Genomic DNA, 27,500 nt, shown 5'->3' with positions numbered 1-27,500 from the left:
TTTCGGGGCGACGGCGACGTGGAGACCGATTAAGATTGGGGCGAGATTGACTGCGCATGCGGTCCCGCCGTCGTCCTCACGTTGGCGACGTGGGATCAGTGAGTTTGCTGTCGTGGTGAAAACGTGAGTTGATCTTGTTTGTGTTATTTAATATACTGCCAATTTTGTCACTTGTATTAAAGTGATTGCATTATCACATTTCGCACAAATCCTCACACGATGTCTCGGCCAACTCAAGAGACCTTTTGTTTTCTCTTTAGGTTAAAATGATCGAGGCAACACAGTGAGGTCCAAATCGTCGAGGTAAGTTTTGGGCACGTACGCATACAGTACTTGAATTCTTAACATAAAAGGGAATTTTTGCTTGCTGCCATTCCCTTTATCAATTCGTAGATGCACCTCGAAAACGTACACCTCAGATCTATGGAGATTTTCATTTAGAAAATTAGGGTGTTTAGACGGAAATATTTCGTACAAAACCAAGAACTCTTCATCGCTAATAAGATTAGCGTCGTAGTAAAGGACGAGGAGGTGGCGGAATTCTTCAAACGTAACCATGCTACGACATAAAAGCCTCAATTTATTAAGCGAAACTCGACGAACTTCGAAGAAGTCGCAAAGGCCGGCCGTCATCAGAATCTTAACAACTTTAATTATGGCGCGAAAACGGGAACCTCTGACCCAGTTTACGTGGGTTGTCACGTCGCCGTCGCCCCGAAAACGTCTGTATCTTAAGCTCCCAATTTATGGCCGGCCGTTGAGACAAGAAAAAAATTTTCCACATCTATTATGTAGGCCTTGAAAAGACGCTTTGAAAAATTTTATTTCTTTTAAAACGGAGATCAGTGAAAGTCAAAGTTTTATCGAAACGGTGAATCGATGTACAGAAATATCACAATCTGTGCCACGCACCCCAGCTATGATGCAAGGGAACCTGAGAGAAGCCGTCGCAGTCTAAATTTCGTAAGAGCACTAACACAAATGCAGTCTTTGGCTGGAAAAGAGGTAAACAAATGTATCTTCGATAGTGTTTTACCAAATTTGCTTTTTGTTACGTCTCCACGGTCCCAGATACTTCTTTGCCGCTTCTGAGTTGCGTCGGTATTTCACGAAAGGTGACAAATTTCTTTCAGAATGAGCTACCTTCGATTGACTCAGCCGCTGTCAGATAAGTTTGCGAAGATGTTGTCCATGACCAGCAAAATTCGTACAGATCTTTTTTTGTGCTCGTCCAACCGATCTCTCTTTTTCTAGTGCCTATTTCCTTCAGAAGAGGAAAAATATGCGCACGCGATTGCGCGTAACTGTTCGCTTTTCTTTTGTTACATAATTTGATGTGCCAGTGCTCAATTTAGTCACAAAAAAACCTACGGCTGCCGGTGCTCGTTCTTATTTGATCTTTATTAAAGGCATTCTAAGGCAAAACAACATAAACAACTGGACGAAATGATAAGGAAGGTACAGGTCGTTGACTGTTTAACTTCTCGAAGAAGAGTCAAGAAAAAAGATGAAAAATCAAAGATTTACTGTATCACGTCGGTAAAACGGCCGCAACATCTCTGCCCGAATATATTGCTTCTAAACACTAGACTTGTTTGGGTTTTAAATTAAGGTTACAATACCAACTCCAAGATATAGCGACTTGAAGGCTGCTACAAAACATGGCGACCAGAACAACGATAGCATCGATTTGAAGATGACAAAGATATGAGGCAAAAATCGAGCAAACAAACGACTCGTCCGTTTTTTGCTCTATAAACATGTGACCAGCGCAAACCAGGGTCTCTCTTCGCTCGCTCCAGGGGGCGGGAAGATGAGAGACCCTGGGAACGAGGTTGCGGTCAAAATTACATCTGCTCTGCATGCCGGGATCAAGACACGTGAGAGTAGACACTTGCGACTTCTTGCTCCAATTGGTACTTATTGCGTAAGGAAAGCGCGCTCCGAAATCCGTCAGAAGGAGGTCATCTCAGGCAGATTTCCGATTACGAAATCCGAGCTTGCCCGATGTTGTCTTCGTGATGAAGGCCCTATTTAGCATTTTAGGCCCGCAATACAGAGTAGAAAGGAACATGTACTTCGTTTTTGGTTCTGACTTCGTATTTGCGTTAAGATATTTGCATTTTTTTCGTTGCTAACCTATATTACAGATGCCTCCTTTTGACGGATGGCCGATCACAACTACAACATAGTGACACCTCTACGAAACCTGTCAAAAGGAGGATGTGAAAACACTAGAGGTCATCTCGGGTAGATTTGTGATGACGAAATCCGAGCTCACCCGATGTTGTCTTCGTGATGAAGACCCTATTTAGCATTTTAGAGCCGCTAAATAGAATAGAAAGGAACACTTACTTCGCTTCCGCTCATGACTTTTTATTAGCGTTAAGATATTTGAATATTTTTCTCGCTGCTAAACTACATGACAGATTCCACAAAATACATTTGACGCCTCCTTTTCATGGATGGCCGATCACAACTACAACTTAATGTTATCTCCACGAAATCTTTCAAAAGGAGGATGTTAAAACAACGGAAATGATGTTTTGAATACGAACTATCTTTGCATGAAATAAGGCACTGTGAACAGAAAAACGTTTTCTTAAACAAAGCTTTTCAGATAAAACATTTAGGTAAATGGTAAAATCAGTAAAAGCAACCACGCCCAAAAGTACTAAAAATCTTCGGGATTTCTGATGGAATGAATTTTAATAACGCAATTACGTTCAGAGTTTAAGCGATATATTGTTATTTCTAATATGGTAATTGTTTCATTTAGTAAATAGGCGTTGCCTTTGATGACAGATATAATTTAATTAACACAACTCGTGATTGACATTAATTCCTCACAATGATTTAAAGTGTTAGCTTGTCGTGATTTAAACCAGTTTTTCAGAAGAATCAGTAAGAGAGAGAAGTCGATTTTTGTATCTGTTCGCTTACCCGAATCAGCTAACCTGAAGTGAGAAACCTGTTTTTACGACCCGCCACAGAAGTAAGTTTCCGGGCATGTTTTCTTGAATTTTGCCATGAGATTAAGACTAAATTTACGTTTTCTGATCTCGAATTACAAATGTATTTCTCTTAGATCAAATAATCATTAAAGTTTGGATAATATTGTACGGTTTGTGGTGGTCGTCTGAGCTGACCAGTTCCGAGTAAGGAAACAGTAATCGTGTTGAGGGGTTTTACCACTCGCTTGGCTTGCGAGAGGTACCGGGATCGTTGCCCGGGTCCTCCACCAAATTTGTTGAGGGGTTTTACCACTCGCTTGGCAAATTAACAAGAGGTACTGAGACTCTGTAATTTTCTTCTTTATTCTCTCTCTTGTTCCACTGCTTATTTCTACTACTTTCAGCAAGGAGTGCTCCAGTATTAAATACAAAAATCACAGACATGTTTGGGTTAGCTAACCGTGGGAACTTCCAAAACAGGATGTTCAGTGTGGGTAAAACTCAAGGTCAGTTTTACCAACTCAAACATGACCACCTAGCAAACTAGTTATCTTAAACCATAACAAGGGATTAAAATGTCTAGCACGGTAAGTGCTGAGCCAAGTTCAAGCACACACTAAAAATAAATGATCAAAACTATAGATTCATCAAAATAGCACGTAAGGGCGAGAAGGCGAGACTTAATAAAACAAAAGGTAAACCTAAAAATGCTTGAAATATCGAGCCTTGAAAACGCTCTACAACGATCGATTAAAAAAATTGTACATTACCTCGATTGGATGGAGATTAAGTATGAATATAATGTAGCAGGCAATATTACTTTTGTCGACAAGGATAATCCGAGACTTGTCTCACCAATTACACGTTCTCTATCTGCGTTGTGCCATGACGCTACATTGCAGTGATGACAATATTTAGATGAGGATTTTCAATTCTAAACGCAAGAGCGTATTTAGGGAAAGATCTACAAGAAACAGTTTCTATGAAATGAAAAACTTTATCTAAGTGTCTATGTTTTTAGCTATAAGCTAATGGGGGACACTAAAAAATTTAAAAGTCAAATACATTTACATATGTAGATGATAGTTATTTACAGTAGATAATTAAAAAGATTATAAAGTTATTTAGTTAAGTTTTAAATTTCAACGAGAGTTGAAAGGTCGACTTTTCTTATGTTCTTCTTGAATGAATTTAGAGTTTCTATCGTTCTTAGGTGTCTTGGTAACTTCGACTAGATGAGAGGTCCCATATATTTAATAGAATTCCTACCAAATGTTACAGTTTCGAATCTTGGCAGTTCAAAGTCACAGTTCCGTAAATTATATTGAGTGTTCTTTATATTAAATAAGTCAGAAATATTCTCAGGTACGAGACTGTGCTTAACTTTAAACATCAAAGTGGCAATGTCTTGTAGGCGCCGATTGTTCAACGTCGGTAGTTTGGCGCGACTTAGCAGGTCTTGATAGGACGCTGATCTAGTTTTGTACACCGCCCTAAGTGCTCGCTCCTGAATCCGCTCAAGCTTTCTCCGATCCGATGCATTACAAAAGTGCCATACTAAATGACAGTAGGTTAGATGGTTCTACTGAATACGTTTCAACAATTCTTTTCGCTAACTTATACATGGATAATTACTACATACTTAGATATATTTTACTTCGAAGATTATCTTAACAAACGGGAAGTTCTGAGAATCAGTTTTTAATGCTACATGTTCAATTAATGGTTATTTTTCTCTTCCTGCTTAAGGGCTCTTTCGCAGTTTGGACAACGCCAGTTTACATTTGAACCTTCCAAACTAGTTGTTGAAATGCATTTCCTGTGAAAAAACTCCTTGCAGCTACAACATTTCACACAACGAGAAGGAGACTTCGAGTCTGACTCTTCCTTCGGCATTCTAAACTCGCACATTACAGAGACCTCTTGAACCTGACCTTTCAGACAACCTTCTCTCAAAAAACGAACTCACTTCTTGAGAAGTTAGTTTACGTGCCGTCATAGAATTGGAAATTTTGTCTAGAAAGCGAAATTATCGATCGGAATACGGCCGAACGCTGAATACGAATTGAGTGAGCAAATAGATACTTTGATATCTCGGACGATAACAAATTTCCCGCCTTTGCGAGCTAGTTTAGACCATTCAATTGTCCGAGAGTTAATCGACCGTAACATTTATCTTTCCTCTCCGTTTCCGGTGTTTTCACGTCCTCCTTTTGACAGGTTTCGTGGAGGGGTCACTATGTTGTAGTTGTGATCGGCCATCCGTCAAAAGGATGCATCTGTAATATAGGTGAGCAACGAAAAAAATGCAAATATCTTAACGCAAATACGAAGTCAGAACCAAAACCGAAGTACATGTTCGTTTCTACTCTGTTTTGCGGGTCAAAAATGCTAAATAGTGCGCTTTCCATTGCGGAAGGGGGGCAAAGCGGAAGATGGAAAGTACATGACTATTACAAAACAAGGTTATAGCTGCGGGTAAAACATACATGTAGAAGTCGGAGCCAAATAGTTGAGATTTGAGAACTTCCTCTTGCTCTTTCTATATAAGCCTTGACAGGGAACGCCTTCTGCCTCGAAAGTTAACTTAACCTACAATTTAATTTAAAGTGGTTTATATCATTTTCAACTTTTTGTTTATGGTGGTTCAAGCATGGGCTGCACACATGCATTGCAGAGGACGCACCTGGTTCTTTTCCGTTCCGCAGTAAACAAACTACCCCCTCCTCCCCCCTTAAAAAAGAGAACCAGCGCCAAGATTATAAACTCATTACCTTTTGCCCTTGTCGATCCATTCAGACACCTCTTTAGGCATCAGTGCACAGTCCTTAACAATGAATATTGTGGTCCCGTTAAGTAAAAAGCGTAACGTATGACATTATGATCATAAGTTTACTAGACACGACTTAGGTTTTTAAGTTCACCTGATGATTGTGCTTGTGGTAAGAACAGCTACTTTGACAACGAAAATTTAACCCCAAGCTCGTATTTTATTCGTGGGCTGTTAGCATTACTGACAGGTATTTCATTGTTTGGTGAATAAAACAAACTGGCCAAGCGAAGAGATTACTCAAGCATGAATGAAACACATTCGAAATAATTGTTAAGGTTAAAAGGCAAATAAAAACATAAGAATTCAAGAGATTGACAGCCAAACCCACTGTTTGTGTTTCCGGAGTTTAGGGCCAGATGTCCTGCATCAAAACTCAAGGGATTTTCTACCCAAAATAAGCTTGATTGACGCAGGGAAACTTGACCACAGAGTTTACCAGTTCGCTTCAGACGCCAGACTGAACTCACACTTCGTTCGGGTCAATTCGAACGATTCTTCAGTAGTACGTCACTCGGAGCTGATATATTAAGAGACGTTCACAAAGTCGACCGACTATGAAGTTGGTGAAGTCGAATACAGCGTTCGTCTGGTTGGTATTTTGTGTAGTTTCTCTACACCATAACCTCGTTTCGTCCAAGGTCAGGAGGTACTACATCGCAGCTGTCGAAAGAAAGTGGAACTACGCTCCAAGCGGATACAACAACGTGAAAGGATTGAAGCTTGGGGAAGATAGGTGAGTACGGTGTTTCTTTTATTTCTACGTGAACGCACCCATTAAGATTTCGAAAGCAGTAACAATACAAGCTTCCGCCTTACATCACGATCAGGTTTCTATCGACGCAGTAAGATATTTTCCCTGAGAATCGTTTCATGAAGTGACAGCGCTCGCACTGTAATGATGACCTTCCCTGTGATTTGTGATCTATGGCTCGTTTCACTTTATTTCTATTTATGTTGGAAATGAGATTCACACGAGGTATTCGCCGTGTAATTCTAGTATAAATTAAGAGTTTTCGTATGCTGTGGGTGACTAAAGTAACTAATCGCTTTCTGTTACTCTAGCGAGGCCTTTTATGTCTTTCATACTTATATCAAGCTATGAAAAAAAAAGATTGCGTGACAGTGATATTGCAAAGCAAATTGAACTCCTCATAAAATTTAAAATTTCGACAGAGAGCTTTTAAAGGGTCGGTTCAAACGCATAATTTCACATGTGCCGAACTTAATGCGAGAGTTAAATGCTTGTGAAGTGCGACGTTTAAATTAGACTGTTTTAAATTAAATGCGACTTTCGCCGTATCTGCGACTGAAACAGTCGAAGATTCGACTTAGGTTCGACTTTTGATTCAAACGTCGCATCTCACATGTGCCGAACTTAATGCATGAATTATAGGAAATTATTATGATTCATTTATTCCCCACAACTCGCCAGGAATTCTGTGAATGCCATGTGCGAAAAAGCCAAAACAGCACAAAAAAATGGTGGGAGACGAAGGAATTCGTAGTTCTTTCTTTGCAAAGACAAAATATAGTTGTTTGACGTGCAGTAATTACTTTTGTATGAGGTGTTCGGTTTTTGAGAACGAAGAGGGCACTCCTGGGTGGAAAGTAACAAAATCTGTGGCATATTGCGAGTCGTGTTTCAATGAAATGATGGAACGTGAATCAAGTCAGAGTATCATGACGAAAAGCCAAGATGACGATGCAAAAACAAACAGCAAAACAAAAGCATCAGTAAAGCAATTAAGCAAACGCTCGATAGACGTCTTCGTCTAATCTTACATCTCAGTCACGGTGAAAAATAACAAGGTGTCGTCTTACCCCCTCTTGAGTATCGAATCGCATCAAAATATTACCCACTAAGCAAAATTTTCCTTCAGTCCAACGTTCAACCCCGTGCCTTTTCGTGAAAAAAATTACTCGCGTTCGACAGGTCCTTTTGTATCCGTCGGGGAAAAAAGGTTAATTTCTTATGTGTTGGGCCATGTTATTCCCTCGAGCTCCTATTAATCTTTGGGGAGACCCTCTTTATGCAGGTCGACTGAGGGAAATTGCGTGACGTTGGAATTGCTCAGAAGGGCGCGAGGCCGGAAGTGCTTTTAGCCTCTCAAACGAATTCTGAAACTCGTTAATTAACGAAAGAGAGAAAGGTGGTTTTTCGTTTTGTCGTGTATGTGGGACAAATGCAAAATCTGTGTCCTGAGGAATTGAACCTCAGACCTACGGATTCCGCGCTTTGATGCTCTACCACTGAGCTGTAGAGACCACGGTGAGCTAAGCCATGGTGCATCTTTAATTATCGAACTCAAGAGTTTGCCAGCTTTCTTATTGACTTTCAATATTCTCTAATATCGTCTTCCATCATGTTCAGATGCCGACTGTGAATAAACTCGAGTCAATTTCAATTAAACTAAAGATCGGTAAGAAATGGCACCTGGTGCAATTGGTGCTTATCAACCTCCATCTGTCACAACAGCTATATGGTATCATGAGTTATTCAGCTTGTTAGACTCTGCTTCATCAAGGAGTGATGACCTCCTCCTGCTTGGTGATTTAAATTGCATGTTAATGGATCCTGGTACCAGTGGTCTTGAGCTTCTAGACTTGTGTGATATATTCAACCTGGACTGTTTGATAGACAAACCTACAAGGATTACTCAGTGATCTCAAACCTTAATTGATGTAATACTTACTAGCAAGAGTAGAAGGTTTCTTAAATCTGGAGTCTTTGAACCTCATCTCAGTGACCATTCCTTTGTTTACACCATTATGAGATCATTTTCTAATTATCATAGATCAAGGAAAGTTACTTATAGGAACTTCAAAGATTATAACAAGGACAAGCTTTTCGATGATCTGGCCTTAATTCCCTTTCATGCTATCTCTGTGTTTGATGATGTATCAGATCAGGCTTGGGCCTTTAACAAGCTATTTACTGATGTCATAAATATTCATGCACCCATTAAACAATTCCATCTTAGGGGTGGGCATGTGCTATACCTGACTCCACAGTGGAGGAAAGCAATTCGGCACAGAAACAATTTATGGAGGAAATACAGACATGAACCTTGTATTACCAACTGGAATTTGTACATGAAGCAGAGAAATTTGTGTACTTCACTTACATGGAAGTCAATAGCTAATTACTTTCATCAGAAAGCAGACCAGTGTTCTTCTAAGCCAAAAGATTTCTGGAAATTCTTTGGTTCTCTTTTTCATTCTAAGAAAGGTCAGGCAAATGACATTGTTTTACAAGAAAATAATGACTTTATTACAGATAAGTCTACCATAGCTAAATTATTTAATGAATACTTTTTTAGTATTTGTGATAATTTTCCTTTACCAAATAAGGATATCTATGGTTCTGATTTTTCAAGCCATCCTAGTATCCTAACCATTAACAGCTTTATGTCTACAACTAATGATCAGAATAATCAATTTAGTTTACATCCCACTTGCGCTTTTACTGTTACTGATATAGTTCTCTCTCTTTCTTCTTCAAAATCATCAGGTTATGATAATATCCCTATTCGCCTAGTTAAAGATAGTATTCCCACTATTTTGCAAGTTCTATCTAATTCATTTAATTATTCTATTGCTACATGTACCTTTCCTACTTGTTGGAAATTGGGTCAAGTCACACCTGTATTTAAAAAGGGTATTGAATATTCTAAAAGTAATCATAGACCTATTACCACTCTTGGCCACTTTTGGTAGTATATTGGAACGAATCATTGCTAGTCAGTTGAATGAATTCTTTAGTGACAAGCTTTCCCAATTTTTATCAGCCTATCGTCACCATTACAGCTGTGAGACTACTTTGATAAATTTATTGGAAGAGTTTCGAAATGGTCTGGACAAACAACATTTCGCTTCTATTATTAGTATTGATCTGTCCAAGGCCTTCAACAGCTTGCCACGTGATTTAATTTTAGCCAAACTTGCTGCCTATGGTATATCATCCAAAAGTTGTGCATTTATAGGTAATTACTAACTGATCGCTTACAGAGAGTAAAATAAGGCGATCAATTTTCAGATTGGAGTCCTGTTCTTAGAAGAATTCCTCAAGGGTCTGTACTAGGTCCCCTTCTTTTTAATATTTACCTAAATTATTTACTATTATTTAGTCTTCAGTCCAAAATAAGTTCATTTGCCGATGATACTCAGATCTTTGATATTAATAACGATGTTTCCCTATTACATGGACACCCAGAAACTGATCTTGTCACTGCTCATTCTTGGTTTTGCTCTAATGGCCTTGTGATGAATCCAGATAAATGTCCTGCCATGTGGCTGGGTAAGAGCAATGACACTACTATACCCTGTTTTTCCATTAGGAGTCAGGAGATCAGTTTTGTGGGGGTGTGTTAAGCTACTGGGTGTAAACGTTGATCATGACTTAAAGTTTAATGAACATATAGGTAACATAGCACGAAAAGTTAGCAAGCAAATTCAAATTTTACAAAGACATAAAAAATTAATGAACATCCATGCCAAGGTTAAATTATATAATGCCTATCTTTTGCCTCATTTAAATTACTGTTCTATTGTATGGCATCATTGTGGGTAGGAGGCGGCGTGGCCGAGTGGTTAGGGTGGTGGACTTGTAATCCGGTGTCCCGGGTTCAAGTCCTCCACCCTGCCACTCATTGGATTTGTTCTCGGTTGCCCCTAGTTCAACTCCTCGGCTGCGCTCTGTAAATAGCCCACTGGTCTGCCTCCTGCCAGTGGGGATTTTTAAGCACTTAGTTAGTCTACATTGTGGCTGAAAAGCCCCTAAGGGGGAGCTTCAATTAACGTATATGATTATTATTATTATTATTATTATAAAAGGTAATTCCAACAAATTGGAACAACTTAATGAACGTGCGTTGCGCTTTATTTACAATGATGGTAAAAGCTCGTATGAGGAATTGTTATTGCGTTTTAAGCATCCTACTTTGTTCAATAGAAGAATTCATAATATTTTAGCATTGGTATTTAAAGCTTTGCATGGGTTGGTTCCAGAATTATTTACTTTACGCAACTGCAAGATTAATCTGAGGGGGGATAATATTCTTATGGTACCCAGGGTTAATACTACTAGCTATGGCCTCCATTCATTGGCCTATCAGGGTATTAAGCTATGGAACTCTCTTCCCAATAACATAAAACTGCTACACGAATTGAGTCAATTTAAATCCGAAATTTCTAAATTGAAATTCGACCTGTAGAATAAATTTTACTTAGTTTTTATCTTGTTTAGAAATTATATTTTAGTATCCTTTGCTTTAGAATTACATTTGTATTTTATATATATATAGTATTTGGATAGTTAGTGATTAGATTAATTTTAAATATTTTAAATTTAGATAATTTAACTTGGGGATATTAGCATGTATTTGCTATCTTAAATTCAAGTATAAATAAAGTTATTGTCATTGTTGTCATTGACATGACGCTTTCGGTATTGGTGATCCTGGCAGTATACAGGACACTTGTCTTTCATGAACCTAGAAATAGTATAGCCCATCTAGTCTCTGTGGTAGAGCAATCAACAAGCGTGCTAAAAAGCAAACTCAAATTGTGTTTATTTTTTCGCTTTGAAGTGATGCCGCTGTGTTCACCACAAGAGGCGCTCATACAATAGGGAGCGTTTACAACAAGGTGCTCTATCGAGAGTACACAGATAGTACCTTCACCACGAAGAAGGACCACCCAAAATACCTCGGCTTCCTAGGGCCCATATTGAAGGGCGAGGAAGGAGACACGCTTGAGATCCACTTCAAGAATAGAGCCAGTAGGAAGTTCTCGATGCATCCACACGGAGTCTTCTACAGGAAGGACTCTGAAGGTGCTTTGTACGAAGACAAGACCACAGGCAACGACAAGAACGATGATCATGTACCTCCTGGCGGAAGTCACGTGTACAGTTGGAAGCTCACAAATGCTCATGCGCCAACAGACAGCGACGATGACTGCCTTACATGGATATATCATTCGCACGTGCTGCCCCATAAGGATATTAACACTGGGTTGCTAGGTAATCTGGTGTGATAAATAGCTGAATCTACAATACATTTTTTAGCAGTCAGGTAGAAGAATATCCAGAGACAATCATTGAGCCTTTTTTTTTTAAAAGAAGTATCTCCCTAGTATTCTTGTTTGGCATGAAAGCTCCAGCAAGAGACACAACCAATTCCAGCAAATAAACAATATTATTTGCGAGCAGGACTGTAGCAGATATAAGACTGATTTGTTAAAGATTATATTCTAGACGAGAAATGGAGGAAAAAAGTCTTTTATTGCAAAATTTGGAGCTTTTCACTTTTTACGACAAGTCACATGATCATGTTTTGTTGCCCATTAACTTTGCGGATGAATGTCAGTGTCTGAGCAGCTGCACACTCACCCCTCCCCTAACCAACAACAGTCAACTGATAACAGGTAAGGATTACTGTTGGATTAGGGAAGGGGTAGGTGCGCATTTGCACAAAAACTGACATTGATCCAACTTTGTTAATTCATGTTGTTGTCTGTCTTTAGTACGCGTTGCATGCCTATCTGCACGCAGACCCAATTTTTTTCCTTTTTATTTTACTGATTATTTATTTGTTGTTTTATTCAACTATTAATTTTCCGCTTAAGTGGTTTTACCCCGTCAAAATAAAACGACGTGGGTTATTTGTCGATGGCAGGTACAAAAACTGCCATTTGCGGGAGATGATGAAGACGCACCACGTTGCTCTGGATCTGAGCTGTCCTTTGCTCAATGAATCTTGCGCTAAAGCGGAGAATTGTTACTTTAATTATTTTAGGAATCATGTTGACTTGTAAAAAGGGAGCTTTATCCGGCGATGGACGTAAAGGAGTAGACAAGGAGTTTGTTGGACTTTTTACTGTGCTGGATGAAAATGAAAGTTGGCTTCTTCAGAAGAATATCGACGAGTTCTGTAGTGATCCTTCGGGAGTGAAAACAGATGACGAAGATTTTCAAGAGAGTAACAAGATGCATGCCATAAACGGTTACTTCTACGGCAATCTGCCCGGCCTGGAGATTTGTCTGGGAGATTCTGTCAAATGGCACTTGGCTGGGATCGGAAATGAAGTGGACATTCACACGGGTGAGTTTGTTGGGATCTGTCAATGATTAAGATTAGATATTAAATTGATAAGAAGCTAAATTGAGAAGATTAGATCTTCGTCTACGCTCGAATAATCTCGATGTTAAGCTTTCGAAAGGATTTTGCTAGCCTCCTCTATCTAAGGGCTAACGACGAAGGGCTAACGCTCGAAACGTCAGCTTTTGTAATCGTTACCATTTCAACTTTGTTGATATATCCAAATTATTTCATTACTCCCACCGATGCAGCCCCAAACAGTTTCTTTCGAAACTATCAGCCTTTATTCCTCTATCTAATAGTTCGCCTACCGGTTAGTGCTCTTTTGGCTCTTGTTTAATGTTTGTTTCTTGTTTCACAAATGCAGCTTACTTTCACGGACAGTCTTTCATTATCGATGGTCATCGCAAAGATGTAGCCTCTCTTCTACCGGCAACTTTCGTGACAGCATCTATGAAAGCGCTGAATCCCGGAACTTGGATGTTGAACTGCCTTGTCAACGATCATTATAACGCTGGTATGTACGCCTTGTACAACGTCACGAAGTGTAATGGCAAGAGTAATTACGTGCCAACGGTGAGTGGCGGGAAAACCCGGACGTACTACATCGCGGCAAACGAGGTACCGTGGAACTATGGACCAACTGGAATGAACAACATGGATGGCCAGAGTTTGACGAAACCTGATAGGTAAACTGGCTATAAAAGACGGAGAGTCTATTCCTCTTGAACCAACTATATTTTGATGTAACGTAATGCACCCATAGGTTTTTCGATCGAATGACCAAACAAATTTCCATGGCCAATCAGAACCAGGGTAAAATGTCACTAAAAGCCATTGAGAGCATAACTTAGAAACAAGCGCGGGAAAGGCAAATTACCAAGTCGTAATCGGTTTCAGTTTTGCATCTGATTAGTTGAGCTTGTGGAAGGAGTTAGTTTTCTAGACCAATCACAGAGTAAGAGTAAATGACTGAGTAAGAGCGGACTAAACACAAATACAATACATTCCCAAATTACTTTCGACACTAATGAGTGCTCTTTTGAAGAGATGTCTACTCCAAAAGGTTCCCCAAGCCATGATTAAATAGTGACATGCATACACATGAACTACAGTAAATAGTATACTTGAAACTGTTGCATGCAAGTGGAATTATGCCATAGAACTGTTTTGCATTGAAATATGAACGTTGTTGCAAGATAGTTCTGCTCTTTTTATATGTGAGCTGAGAGTTTGTCTTCATTAAGATTGCATTTTTTCCCGGCACTCAACCGTGGTTTCCAGTGTTCCCCTAATTTTTATTTGCTTTCACTTAATTCTTACCGGTTTGTAAAGCTGTTTTTTTCACGCAATTGTGTGACAATGAATTGGTCACACATTTGTGTGACGACCCACTACGGACGCTGTTATAAGTAACAAACATCGTTTTCGTTTCTTTTATCAGCGACTCAGCTGTGTTCTTTGCTCAAGGTGCTGACAGAATTGGTGGAACGTACACCAAGGCGTCGTATGAGGAGTATACGGACAGTACTTTTTCGGTGAAGAAGGAAAAACCGAAACATCTCGGGTTTCTTGGGCCTGTGATCAGGGCAGAAGTTGGTGATGTGATCGAGGTCGTGTTCAAGAACAACGTAAGAAAGCTTTAATCGAAGCTCGAATGCGATTTATTTATTAAGCTCTTCTTGGCTTTCGTTCCAAAACTAACAACTTTCAGAGAACTGAACGGCGCTTTTCGCTTTTAAACCAAAACGTTGCCAATCATATTAATGTAACAGAATAAATTTACATGTGAAAACAGTGTTCTCGAGTTGTGTTCGCTACGAACACGCCTTCTAATATGTTGGCTTCTAATATGCCCAACTTTCTCTCGACCCTTGTCTACGTCAGTCATTTGTGGGATGAAGAAAAACATTTTTTGATAAAGGAATGAAACCTCGAAGTAATATTATGCCTATATGTGGAGAAACACCACTGAATAAACCAGTCGGAAACGAGTGTGGGGAATTTCAAATAGGAATACACAGCATATGAATTTTGCAATTTCAGATTTTCAAGTTGTTGGGAAAAGTCGTCCCTAGTTTTTTCGTCCCGCATTCAAAGAAGGATTGTAATGCTTACCCTACTTTTACCACTGTTTCTAAGTTAGTTTTGCTCTTTGGACAGGCAAACCACAACTACAGTATTCAGCCGCATGGAGTTTTCTTCAATAAGTCAAACGAGGGAGCCTTGTATCAAGATAGAACATCCGGGGCTCAAAAAGCTGACGATATCGTGCGACCGGGCCAGAATTACACTTATCGGTGGACTGTGCCCGAGGAAGTGGGTCCTAGTCAGAGTGACTCCAAGTGCATCACATGGTTGTACTATTCCAGTGTGGATCCTGTCAAAGACACATATTCTGGTGAGTTTTTATTGAGGGTCCTGGAACTAGGGTAAATTAAAGATGAATGTAAAATGTGTTTTCGACATTTTGAAAAGAAAAGTGTTAACGTGTGAAGTAAGTTGTTCATTATACGTAGGAAAAGGCGGCTATTTACCCCAAACAAAGAGACAATGAATTCGAAAAGCCATGGCCACACTTTGGAAAACTCAAGCGTTTTTCAACCTTCACGAATTTCCGCTGACAACGCCCTGATTGGAATCCTTTCTCGCAAATTGTTTCAGTCTTCAAGCGAGTGTGAAATCTCTGGTTGGTCCTACCAAGTATGTCCCTAGATAGGAACAAAAATATCATCAGTTTACGATGTTATCAATTGGTAAAGCAATTTGCCAACTTAAAAAAAAGACCATCACCTGAAGCTTGCATGGAGTTAGGCTCACTAGAACATTGTATTATTTAGCATTTTGTTTGATTTTTAAGTAAGTAGTGATGCGTTGTTGGTTTCTAGGTCTTTTTGGTCCATTGCTGACTTGTAAAAAAGGATCATTAAAGGACGACAACACACAGAAGAGCATCGACAAAGAATTCGTGCTGCTGTTTACTGTGACTGACGAGAGCGCGTCCTGGTATCACGAAGAGAACAAGAAGAGAGCGACTAATTCTAGTACAATTAACGATGGTAGGGAAAATATTATAGTCAGTTGATCACTGAGATTCGTCAATGATCGTTACTGATCGACTTTGATCGCTAGTAACGTCAGTTATCTTCCGTTGTCGGCCTTGATTGACAGTGATCGACCGTGGTGGTCAATGGCTGGTTGTGGTCACTTGAAGATCTTCATTTATCGGCAGGGATCGTTAATAATTGGCTGGGATCCCTATCAATATTACTGTTTGTTTGAAAGGACTTTGATTACAAAAACTGCGCAGAAGGTGTTTAAGAACTTGTAACAAAGACAATTACTTAATAACTTTAGTTTCTATCGCATAACGTATGCGACCTGATGACACTCTTTGTCGAATAATCTTGTCCGCAATTAACAGTCATTGTATAGTGTTATACTTCGGAGAACCGTTTTGGTGTTTCATCCGACCAGGTGTTAGCGTTTATTGCTTCGAACATAAAATGTTATATTCTTTTGTTTTCGCTCTTTTCGCAATGCCGTTTTCCTTCATGGCTTCCTTTTCCATGAACAAAATGGCAGCGCGAAATTCTATATCATAGATCAAGTTAAAATCTGTTAGATCTTTCTCAAAGTCTGCGATTCTCAAACTGGAAAGCCTTCCCTGGTCTCTATGTGGAACACGCCCCAACGACAGAAACTGGAGAGAGACCCAGACATACAAGAAGAAAGACTAACAGATAGGTAGAGAGATAAGCGGGCAGTCAAAAAGGAGAGAAAAACTGTCAGTTGGACTAGCAGTGGGCAGACAAGTAGACGGACAATAATACATGTGCAAATGGACTGCCTTTCACTGAGCTTTTCTGCCAGAATTTAACAGCTTTTAAATGTGGCTTGTCGGAATTTCTGATCTTAAATTTTGTATTCTGCTTGGTTCTTGTAGAGGATGAAGACTACCTTGAGAGCAACCTGATGCACGGAATCAATGGTTATCTGTACGCTAACCTTCCTGATCTAGACGTCTGTCTTGGGGACAAAGTGTCATGGCACCTGATCGGCTTCGGAAATGAAGTAGACATGCACACAGCTTACTTTTACGGAAACACGTTCTCTGATAACGGTCAGATGAAGGATACAGTCAGCCTTCTGCCAGGTAATAAGGCAGAGAGAGAGAGAGAGAGAAACCAATGCTCGCTTGATTTTTAGTTTTCAATTTTCTGCGGTGGGGACGGAAAACGATAATGCCAAACTGTGATAAATTTTAGTTTACTTATGTATATGTTTTCTATCTGCAATTAAGATGTCTTTTCTATATGTTTGGTTTTCGATTTGTTACGTTTAGACATGACCAGATTTACTGGCTATACCCCCCCCCCCCCGTGTCTCTCGGTTAGTTTTTCTCGCGAGCAAAATTACTCTGGAACCAAGGATAGAATTGAGGTTGGAGTGGGGAATCGTAAGAGGTCTTCTTTAATCTCCTCTTGTTCATCATAAATTACTTTTAAAAATTACTTTTCATAAAAAATTACTTTTATCCATATAAAAGCAACAAATCGAGGCGGTGGGGAGGATAAGAGATGGAAAATAACCAAACCTGTTTTGAACTGGTCGATCGGATGGTATGCTTAAATGGGAAACAATATTCACAAATCTTGGATGGTATTTTAAAGGGTCCACGACTAAACATAGCTGTATTACCAGTGAAGCCATTGAGAAGCCAATCATTTACTCAATCTGGAAAAGAAACAACAGGTTTTCCGGGAGTATGATGCAAGTTTTTTTTTTTTTTTTTTAAGGAGTGTTTTCTACACTAAAAATGACTCCTGATAATCCGGGAGAATGGGCGATAGTTTGTAGGACCAACGACCACTATTCAGCTGGCATGCAGGCGAAATATAAGGTGAACACGTGCGGTAAGGTGCAGGACAAAATGCCTCCTGGGACTGTTCGACAGTACTATGTTGCAGCAATTGAGGAGGAGTGGGACTACGCGCCCACTGGAAAAGATGTGTTGGAAGGGAAACCGCTGGAAGATAGCGAGTTAGTACACAGTTTCATGCATTTCAATGTAATTTCAATGTACAATGTCATGCGTTACGCTGGTCACGCAACACAGTAATTATCTAACGCTCCTCTCGAGGTCACAGATGAGCGTAATGTCGCGGATTTCATCCGCTTTTTCATCGTGACCTTTTCTCTAACAAGTTTGATTTTCAGATCATAATTCCAGATGTGGATCAAATCTCAGCAAGGTCAAAATTACATCAGCATTTGATTACAGGTCTTTCGCCAATTTCTTTCCTGACTTCTCACTATATTTTGTAAATTAACTGTAGAAGCACCGTTTTATCGTAGTTTTATAGCTCTTGTGCCATATGAAGTATCTATTTATACAACGAACCATTAAAAAAAGTAAACAACTAATGTTTGATCCTATGAAACTTGTTTTGCTATTTCAGTTCAGTGTCTATCCAGCGTTTAACTCTTTACCCCCCAAAGCGATTGACATGTATTTTCTCCTCGCAAATTCAGTACCCTCATCAGCAATCAGAGGTTATGAGAAAAGACTCATACCAGTATAATCTGGCGGAAGCCAATATCTTCATCTAACGCCCCGCAATGTATCGCAATAGCCCTTATCGCATTTACGCCCACTGTACGAGAGCTCATCGGATTTTGAAGTTTCGAAACGAGGCTATCGGGTCACACAGGTAAAACTTTCAAGTAAAACCGAAGCAAACGGCTACGTTTGGAGGCATTTTTATTCATTTTCTTAAAGAGACAGCGTTTTCTCGTAATGATTAGACATTGTATTGCGTACGGGTGCAACAGTCTATTCAGTGAATCGGCAACTGACGAGATCCACAAGATTAGGATCGAAACCGCGGTCTTGCCTGACCACCTACAAAAAAATGTTAGAAGACATTCTAGCGGCAGTTGGGCTACTTAACGCCCCGGGCCAAAACAGTGCCATTGAAAACGAAGAAAACATGGAAGCCGCATATGACACCGCCAGCGAAAATGATCTACTCGGTAAGTCCGAGGATGACGAACAAATCCCTCCTTACCAAACGCCTAGCGGGAAAAGACCTAAAGAACAACGTCAAAGCCGGAACAGCACCAGCCGACCAAGGACAGAGCAGTATAAGAAACGTCGCCGCTACAGCCCATCCACGGAAATAAGAAAAACGAGCCAAAACCTATCTGCGGAGGACAAGATCAGCCAGGCCGAAAACGCGATCAAGGCGCTACAAAGGCACAAAGAAAAAGAACTTGCCCAGAATCCATAATTATAAAATATAGGGCGGGCGCCAAAATAAGAGCGGACGAGGATTTCAAAAAAGAGATAAAGCAAATCCGTAACAACGCGGAGCAAGAAACAGTAAAGGCGATCATGTGCTTCCATGAACGTGAAATACAGAAAAGAAAACGAGCCAAGACGGCTGGAACACTGAACACTAAGAATTGTAGTATGATCAAATTAGCGCGCGTGGTGCAAGCTAAAGCAGTCAAGACAATGTAACGATCGAGCTAGTCAAAAAAGTAGCTGTTAATCTCTAGGAACAAATCGCTCAGTTCGGCGGTATGATGAAATGACTAGGAACAATGGAGAGTAGGGAATTTGAAAAGTACACACGTGTATTCTCTGACTCCCAATACAAACATGGGGCCAAAAAAAACGGATTTCAAAAGCCAAGCGGCTAGCAACTAACAAGCGCAGGGAGCGCAGAAAAGTCAGACGCTAAACACGTTCAACTATCAAAATAGAGGCGAACAAAACGCACATAAAAACCTCTCAAATAAAGAACTTACAAACGACCAGATTAATTTACGGGCAAAAGGGCTTAAATTCATTCCAACACCTGCTACAAAACAAAAACAGATCAGGCAACAACTATTGTGTGACTTTGATCAGTTCGCAAGGAGAATGCGTCTGATTTACATATTCCGAGGGGTGGACAAAAAAAAACCCATCCCTGCCACGTCAAATCTACATGGATACCGCCAATACAAAAATCAGTAGCCCTTGAAAGCTGTTTAGAAGAGGTTAAAAGTGACCTTTCAGGAATAGAAATTACAAAGCCAAACGATAATTTGCTTCCCGCCGAACGCAAGGCGCTGAGGGCCTTGAAACGTGACTCTGAGTTAAACCTCAGAAAGGCCGACAAAGGAACAACAACCGTAGTCATGAACAAACGCGACAAAATTTTGCCGTTCCTTTCCGAAATGACATTCTTTCGGCAGAAAAAAACGCAGATTCCAGAGTTTTGTATGGTCTGACATGGAGTGTTTCTGGTGTTTCTCGAGAAACGTTGACCCGATAGCCTCGTCCTGAAACTGTAACTCCGCGGACCCTTTGCATTGCAGACACAAATGCGATAAGGGCTATTACCAATCGAATCTGTCAGTGGAGAGCTTAGGGGTTAAATGAGAATAAAAGATTGAACGTGAAAATGATTGTGTTTTTTACATTTCAGTTTTATTTAACTCCTTTGAGCGGTGTTTTGACTTGCCACATTTTTTTTTTCGTTTGTCCACAGAGACGCTTCAACATTCACTGTCAATAGCGCCAATCGAATTGGCCGTAAGTACAAGAAAGTTTTATACCGCGAATACACCAGTGCCCAGTTTTCCCAACAGAAAATGAGAACCGAGGCTGAGAAGCACCTCGGGGTATTGGGTCCTATGTTGCACGCTGAAGTTGGAGACACAATCGAGGTGACGTTTAAGAATATGGCCAGAAGAAATTATTCCATGCATCCACATGGACTGTATTACACGTAAGTCAAGGCAGTGGCTTGTGGTTACTGTTACTGAGGGAAAATATTATGGGTAACATTGCAGACGCAATAGTCATAAAGGTTAGGACGCTAAACTCCGTTTTGAAAGTCTTGGGTTCTAGCCTTGACCGGATTATTTTCTTTATGGTAACTGAGAAGTCAGATGATAAGAATGTTTAAACTTCCTCTTTCATCAACCTTTTTTTCTTGTAGGAAGAGAAACGAGGGATCAGATTATGATGATGACACATTGCCGGGTGACAAAATCGACAACGCAATTCATCCCGGTCAAATCTACACCTACAAATGGCAAGTTCCTGAACGCGCGGGTCCTGGACCAAATGGTCCAACCTGTGTCACGTGGGCTTATTACTCTGACGTCAATCCTATAAAAGACACAAACAGTGGATTGGTGGGACCGCTAGTCGTATGCAAAAAGGTTAGTTCGGCCACTGGTCTTCGCACAGTACTCTGTCTACCTCAAAAAAGAGACGAGAAGGGGGGGGGGGGGGGAGAGTTGGGGAGAGTTAAAAAGGTATGCGAATCTGAGGGAACGCGCTAAATTTTGGTCTAACCCATCGATATGCCGTTATTTTATGTTCTATTCAGGTAAATGGCGGGACGGCGTTACAACGCGTGGCACACTAAATTACCAAGCTGTCGGGTATTAAAGTCAAGATTTCGAGGGCTTAATTTAGCAAACCACGTTTTCTTACTCCAGATAGGGGCACATTTTTTATCCATCTGCTCATATATTTGCTGGTGTTTAGGTAACACGGGGAGGAAAACTCCACTATTACAAGTTTTTAAATTGATCAAACGACTATTATTTTTATGAAAAAAAAATTCTGCAGAACACGCTGACAGCAACAAATTCTAGAAGTGATGTAGATCACGAGTTTGCGCTGTTGTTCACGGTCCTGGATGAAAACGAGAGCTGGTATTTAGACGAGAACATTGACAAATATTGCACGAGTCCCGGAAATAAAGATCAGCTCAAAGGTGACGCAGACTTTCAGGAAAGTAACAAGATGCACGGCGTGAATGGTTTCGTGTTTGCTAACGGGGATGGTTTCAAGATGTATCAGAATGAAAAAGTGGACTGGTACCTACTTGGTATGGGTAACGAGGTTGATATGCATACAGTCCATTTCCACGGCCAAACTTTTCTTCGTGTAAGTAACAATGAATTATGCCAGACTTACTGTTGTTTCCTGGGCTAAAGGTGATAGAGGCCATCTGTACACCTATGTAAATGTAAGTCTAACATGGTTAGGAGGGGTGAATGGTTACGGCAACTGGAGAAAACCAAAGTCAAAGCGGTGTTGCGGTTTACGTTGGTAGCCTCCAGACCTTTTGTTTATGTGTTTATTCATGCATTGCAAATGAATTTATGAATGGAATGTTTGTAGTAGGCGCCCATTTCGTCATGATTGGAATTTTGTTGAATACTTTGCGCGGTCAGTTCCCAAACGCCTTCTAAAGACGTAACATGGGCTGCTTTCCCACTTGGTGCCCGAGCATTAGTGCCAGGGCATCGGCACAAAATGGTGCTGTGTTCAGACACTGGATACCCGATATGTCAGTGCCCGGTTCACGGTGCCCGAATTCTGGCGTGGGTACTTGAAAAAAAGGTGTGTTCACATAACTGTCCATCAAGAATCGTGCTGGGGCACCAAGAGTGAACACAGCAGTGGAAATCTGTCGGGTTTGATAACCAGTACGCTTTACTAACTATGTTCCTACAAAGTTTTGACCAACAGTTTTCTTGATAAGGACCATTTCTGTGCTATTTGATTCAACGACTCTCGTTAGAGAAAAAATTTTAAGTAGAGCACATCCTTATCATATTTAGTCCTATGTCTTTGTTTCATGCCAGGAGTTTCAATTAACGCCGGCTGCTGGCGGTCTACCGCCGTCTATAAATATATCTTAGAGACCTTTAAACTTCTGTGTAGTACCGCTGATTATTTGTGCCGTAAGAATACTAAGTGTTACTACACGCCAAAACGTCTAATAACCTATTTATTATTCAACTGGTTCATTTCATGCGCATTTCTTAAAAGTAGGAAAAGCAAGGCAGATAGAGAAGCGTGGCGCGCACAGCTGACCGGTTTAACAGATTTTTTTTACACTACACAATAACCAACTATGTATTTTGCAGGAAATTTGTACTTGATTCGCGCGTTATTTTTACTCTACCTAGCGCAGTCGAATATCTGATCTGTTTAGCTTGCGAGCACTCGTTTTGATGCCTACAATAATGGGAATAACAAACCGCCAAAGGGGAACTGGGCTTTACGGCAGCTTTTCCGGGAGCACCATCCCATTGAACCATCAGTAGCCGCTTATGTAAAAAGTTTTCGATGCCTCTGCACGCTCCTGATAGTTGAGAGACGTTTTAGTCTCGTAACCAGATTTAGCCTTTGTCTGTTTTCCTTGTTCATCAATTTGCTTGTAAATATTTGGAGGAGGACGCTTGCTGAGGAAACTCCTCTTCTCACAAACGTTTCTCTAAATTGATTCAAATATTTTTCAACAGAAACATGTCGGTTATCACCGCGAGGATGTGTACGATCTCTTCCCAGGAGTCTTTGCAACCGTGGAGATGATTCCAGACAGTGTAGGGGTTTGGTTGCTTCATTGTCATGTGAATGATCACATGGTCGGTGGAATGCAAACGCTTTATACTGTTTATGGTATGTTTCATGCCTTTTAGAGTCCTGTGGAAAACCCTTTTAGCCGTGCCTAACATCTTCTGTTGTATTAAAATTGAAAGTAGATTGAAGTGTGTTGATATTTATTCTAATCAAGAAAATATGAAATTTGTTTGAGTTTTGTTTGCATCTTCTGTTACGGCATCAGTGTTTGACTGTAAAATGATCGTTGAGCAGTAAACTGACTTACGCTTTGCACATTTACGCTTCAGTTGCGTAAATTATAGGTTACAAAGTTTGTGAGAAGAAATGATTTACTAAATCTAACACATCTTGTTACAACAGACAAATCAACTGATCCAAGCGCCGCGGACCTGACTGCAAGAAGCAGTTTCATTATATGTTTGCTGCTAGCTGTGGGTGTGATGGTGATCTAAAGCGAGAAAGAAGACGTCGAAAAGCGAGCAGATAGTCGCCCTGTGTAGACCCAAGAGCTGGTAGAGGCAATTCTAGATTGAAACAGAAGTAGGTGCGGTATTAACGGAATCCGCCACATAGATGTGTCTTAGACTGTAACAAAACTTCTGGAGAGGAGTTTAGAAACATATGAGCCTATTTTTTCGCCTGCATTGGGAACTTTCGTTTGGGAAGAGATAGCAGAGTGTGTTTAGTTTTAAAAACTAACACACTTCTGCTCTCCAGAAAGTAACGATTAAAACAAAATTAGGTGCGATGATTACAGTAGCCGCCAAATAGATGTGTCTTAGACGGTAACAAAGGTTCTGGAGAGGAGTTTAGAAACATATGAGCCTTTTGTTTTCGCCTGCAGCGGGAACTTTCGTTCAGGAAGAGATAGTAGAGTGTGTCTAGTTTTAAAAACTAACACAATTCTGCTCTCTAGAAAGTAACGATTTGAACAAAATTAGGCGCAGTACTAACAGTAGCCGCCAAATAAATGTGTCTTAGACGGTAACAAAGCTTCTGGAGAGGAGTTAAGTAACATATGAGCCTTTTGTTTTTCGCCTGCAGCGGGAGCTTTCGTTTAGGAAGAGATAGTAGAGTGTGTCTAGTTCTATAAAAACCAACACACTTCTGCTATCTGTAACAAAACTTTTAGAAAAGAGTTCAGTAAAAGGAGAGCCTTTTTTTCGCCTGCAGCGGGAACTTTCGTTCAGAAGGAGATAGCAGAGTGTGCTTAGTTTAAAAAACTAACACAATTCTGCGGCATAGGTGTGGTAAAAAGAGAGTCCTGAAGAAAAAGAGAGGGGAATGGGGAGAGGTATGATTCTCAGTTCCTCCTTCAAACTTCGCCCATATCCAACTTCTAAGCTTTTTTATGTTAATCTCAGACCCATTTTCATAATTTGTTTTCGATTTCCAATCCCATAAACTCAAATGTTGTCAGTAGACAACTCCTTTCCATATTTCCTCTTCAGGTCTCTTTGTTGCAAAATACAGCTTTTAAGTACTGTTTGTATGGCATGACTGCTGTGTGGGACTTCTTTGAATTTAGTCTGCGTAGCTTGACCAGTGTGTTGATTACCTAGCAGTTTATTTTTCAGAAGTTCAAAACAGACAAACTGAAGTTTTTGACGTACATCTTAAAGTACTCATGAATGAAAAGTAGTTTTTCAACAAGGATTAATGTTTTGAGTTAATAAGCTGAAGTTAGATGAGAATCCTCTAATTTTCGTCATATTTTGTTTTTTAAGAGAAGGAACTTGCATGCTTCAAACTTTGCAAACGCATAGACAAGTGTTAAAATAAAGAAGTAATTCCACGTGAGCATTATTTATTACTTTACACATTGAACTCACTGTAAGGGTCTCTTATTTTGAGCCTGGTAACCGGTAGTCAAGCCCGGTTACCAAATATAACCAAGGCGTCAACGATCGTCTCGGTAACCGGAATAAGTTGTTGCTATGCAACGGGTCTCTAAAGGGTGGAGTGTCTCAGTTGTGAGCTTCTTCTTGAAGTGCCTCATACTGCTGCTCTTTCTTGTGCATCAGTGGGTTCTCATTTATGCAACGAAAAGGATGAGCAAATTGAATATCTACCACAGGCAAACATTTACTTTTCGTAAATTTTTCGGGTACGCGGTTGGTCACAAACCTCAGAGGGTATAGGGCTCCGCTGAGCAAATTTCGCTCTGGACCTAATTGACACCAGGTTCGAGTCAGCGAGGGTTCGAGTTATTCGAATTCGAATATATCGGTGATATTTTGCAAATAATCTTCCTTTTGAGAAAGTTAGCAACTTGCTGCCCAGCTAAGGACAAGTTTGATAGTGAGAATCCTTCTTATGAGTTTTTCCCCCGGAGTGAAATATAACGTAAGTTCTACTATTATTGCCAAATTGTACAAGATACCGAATTTTGCAGCCAATCAGCAAAAGTTTTTAAACGTTATTGCTGAATTGGGTAATTCACAGAACAAAATGCACCTCCGGCTAGTCATGCTCACTCAGCGTATGCTAAAATTTGATGGAGGACAATTTGGGTGAGAAAGAAAGTCAACATTTTAGAAAGGTTCTCTCTTCTCGAGGCGTGGTGGCCTCATGGTAAGTGCGCTCGACTCCGGATCGAGCCCTGGCTGGAGACATTGTGTTGTGTTCTTAGGTAAGACACTTTTACTCTCAGTGTCTCTCTTCACCCAGGTGTTTAAATGAGTACCGGCAAATTTAATGCTGGGTGGAACCCTGGGATGGACCAGCATCCCATCCAGTGGAAGGAGTAAAGATACTCATAGTCGATTCATGCTGCGGAAACCAGAGTTAAGCGCCGACCGGACGGGCCACTTGGCTTATATACAGACTTCACCTTTACTTTTTCTCCTCACAGTAGTTTGTACCAACGGCATAACAAACATCACGGCTTCTAATTGGTACCACTGTGTTCCCCTGAAACAGGTAACTATGGCGTGAATGAGACCAAAAATTTTGGCGGGTTGAAGTTCCAGATACCTCTGCCTACATTATATAGCACTTTTCCAGGTCGTTTTTCGTGTCCACGTTCTTTAGTTGTATGCAAACAACCGATCGCGAAACTGCTGCGAAGAAGAATAGAAAACTGGAAATGTCAAACCACTTAAGAAAACTTCCTTTGTCTATTTTCATTAATTTAACGGGGAAAGTTTATCACCAACCCTTGACTACATCTTTTAGATCCAGGTTTTTCTCTGAATATCCAAACATTGACAGAGGATCATTAGCAAACTCGCACCCGATCAATTTGTAAACATTGTAGTTACAGAGCGGACAGAGCTACATGAACTGAAGATGGATGAGAGAAGAGCCATCGACAAGAACCTGACAGACTGGGGCCTACATAAAGAGAATATCAGCTCAGTGATATTTTCTTGCTTACATTCAGTTCGATTTGATGTGACCCACCCAAACTATGATTAGCAAAGATGTTGAGGTTTACAGTGAAACACGATATTTTGCCTCTTAAAACTGTTCTTCTGAAAAGTCTTAAGGCACAACTGAAAGCAATATTTAAAAAGCCAAGAAAAACCAACTGACAAAGAATAATTAAACCACAGGCAAAGTTGTTTTTTTTTTTGTTTTCCTTTGTTTATTTTTTGGTTACTGTTGTTTTCCCCAATTGGAATAAGTTAGATGGGAGCGTGCAAGTTTCTTCTTACCGTCTAGACAATTCGCGCCGGTTTCATTCAGTTCACGCAATTTACGTGTCACTGCAAGATGTTTTAAAACTCAACGATCCGACAAATTTGCGAAATGCGCAACTTGCGAGTTTTTTTCGGCCTTTTTTTTGCTGCTTGTTGGATCAAGACCTAAAGGGTCAATGCCGATAGAAAAATTGGGTTGTCCTTCACGAGTTTTTTTCCCATATTTTAAAAAGAAGGAAAACTGTACTCCAGCTTAACAGGACGGCAACTCCGCAGCCAGGTAAAAAAAAAAACTCACGTCATCTTATTTACGTACAAACGTGCGTAAATAAAGATTTTGTTCATAGCGGCTCAATTAGACTTAGATAGGGCAAGCACGCGCGCTATATCATAACCCAGATTATGACCTAGCTTTTTAACTGTACCAGGACAGGGAGGATTGTCTGTCAGCTATCCAATGATAGTTCTGTTTCTCGCACCTCTGATCATGCGCGTGTCAAAGAACAACTTGTACTAGTCCCAGCAATTATATCCAAACGTAGT

General features: G+C 40.3%; 1 protein-coding gene and 2 long non-coding RNA genes across 6 annotated transcripts in view; 2 read left to right on the top strand and 1 right to left on the bottom strand.

The window, feature by feature from the left end:
* LOC148723292 (uncharacterized) overlaps positions 1 to 4,077 on the top strand; it is a 4,638-nt gene extending 561 nt beyond the window's left edge. Inside the window, exons 1-3 of one of the 2 annotated variants that reach the window (XR_015991668.1) lie at positions 1 to 123; positions 261 to 2,995; positions 3,089 to 4,077. The exon at positions 1 to 123 is cut by the window's left edge and continues 561 nt beyond it. This is a non-coding gene — a long non-coding RNA (uncharacterized LOC148723292). Of the gene's footprint in view, positions 2,996 to 3,088 lie in introns of both variants that reach the window. The other variant, XR_015991667.1, reaches the window with a different exon arrangement.
* Positions 4,078 to 6,133: 2,056 nt separating this feature from the next.
* LOC111328120 (hephaestin-like protein) lies at positions 6,134 to 25,113 on the top strand. 3 transcript variants are annotated; one of them, XM_088733081.1, is made up of 14 exons: positions 6,134 to 6,520; positions 11,376 to 11,809; positions 12,585 to 12,890; positions 13,255 to 13,576; positions 14,332 to 14,518; positions 15,051 to 15,288; positions 15,776 to 15,946; positions 16,834 to 17,043; positions 17,687 to 17,930; positions 20,432 to 20,671; positions 20,885 to 21,110; positions 21,526 to 21,846; positions 23,214 to 23,370; positions 23,674 to 25,113. In XM_088733081.1, the coding sequence occupies exons 1-14, from the start codon at positions 6,342 to 6,344 to the stop codon at positions 23,763 to 23,765; spliced, it is 3,327 nt and encodes a 1,108-aa protein (XP_088589207.1). In that variant the 5' UTR covers positions 6,134 to 6,341; the 3' UTR covers positions 23,766 to 25,113. The 3 variants fall into 3 exon arrangements, with proteins under 3 accessions (XP_088589207.1, XP_088589208.1, XP_088589209.1); XM_088733082.1 differs by lacking the exon at positions 6,134 to 6,520 and adding an exon at positions 6,627 to 6,763; XM_088733083.1 differs by lacking the exon at positions 6,134 to 6,520 and adding an exon at positions 8,790 to 9,016.
* Positions 12,052 to 13,334, bottom strand: LOC148723291 (uncharacterized). The gene is made up of 2 exons (XR_015991669.1): positions 13,199 to 13,334; positions 12,052 to 12,906 (listed from the first exon to the last, which is right to left on the bottom strand). It is a non-coding gene; the product is annotated as an uncharacterized LOC148723291 (long non-coding RNA).
* Positions 25,114 to 27,500: the final 2,387 nt, after the last annotated feature.

The sequence above is a fragment of the Stylophora pistillata genome, chromosome 9 (genome assembly GCF_964205215.1).
Source record: "Stylophora pistillata chromosome 9, jaStyPist1.2, whole genome shotgun sequence".
NCBI lineage: Eukaryota > Metazoa > Cnidaria > Anthozoa > Scleractinia > Pocilloporidae > Stylophora > Stylophora pistillata.
Note: the sequence above shows the minus strand (reverse complement) of the source record. Positions and strands in the feature narration are given on the sequence as shown.

Coding starts and splice junctions, on each gene's coding strand:
- LOC111328120 (XM_088733081.1), top strand. CDS start 6,342: ATGAAGTTGGTGAAGTCGAATACAGCGTTCGTCTGGTTGGTATTTTGT. Junction 17,044..17,686: donor TACAGTCAGCCTTCTGCCAG/GTAATAAGGCAG, acceptor TTTTTTTTTAAG/GAGTGTTTTCTACACTAAAA. Junction 21,847..23,213: donor ACGGCCAAACTTTTCTTCGT/GTAAGTAACAAT, acceptor ATTTTTCAACAG/AAACATGTCGGTTATCACCG.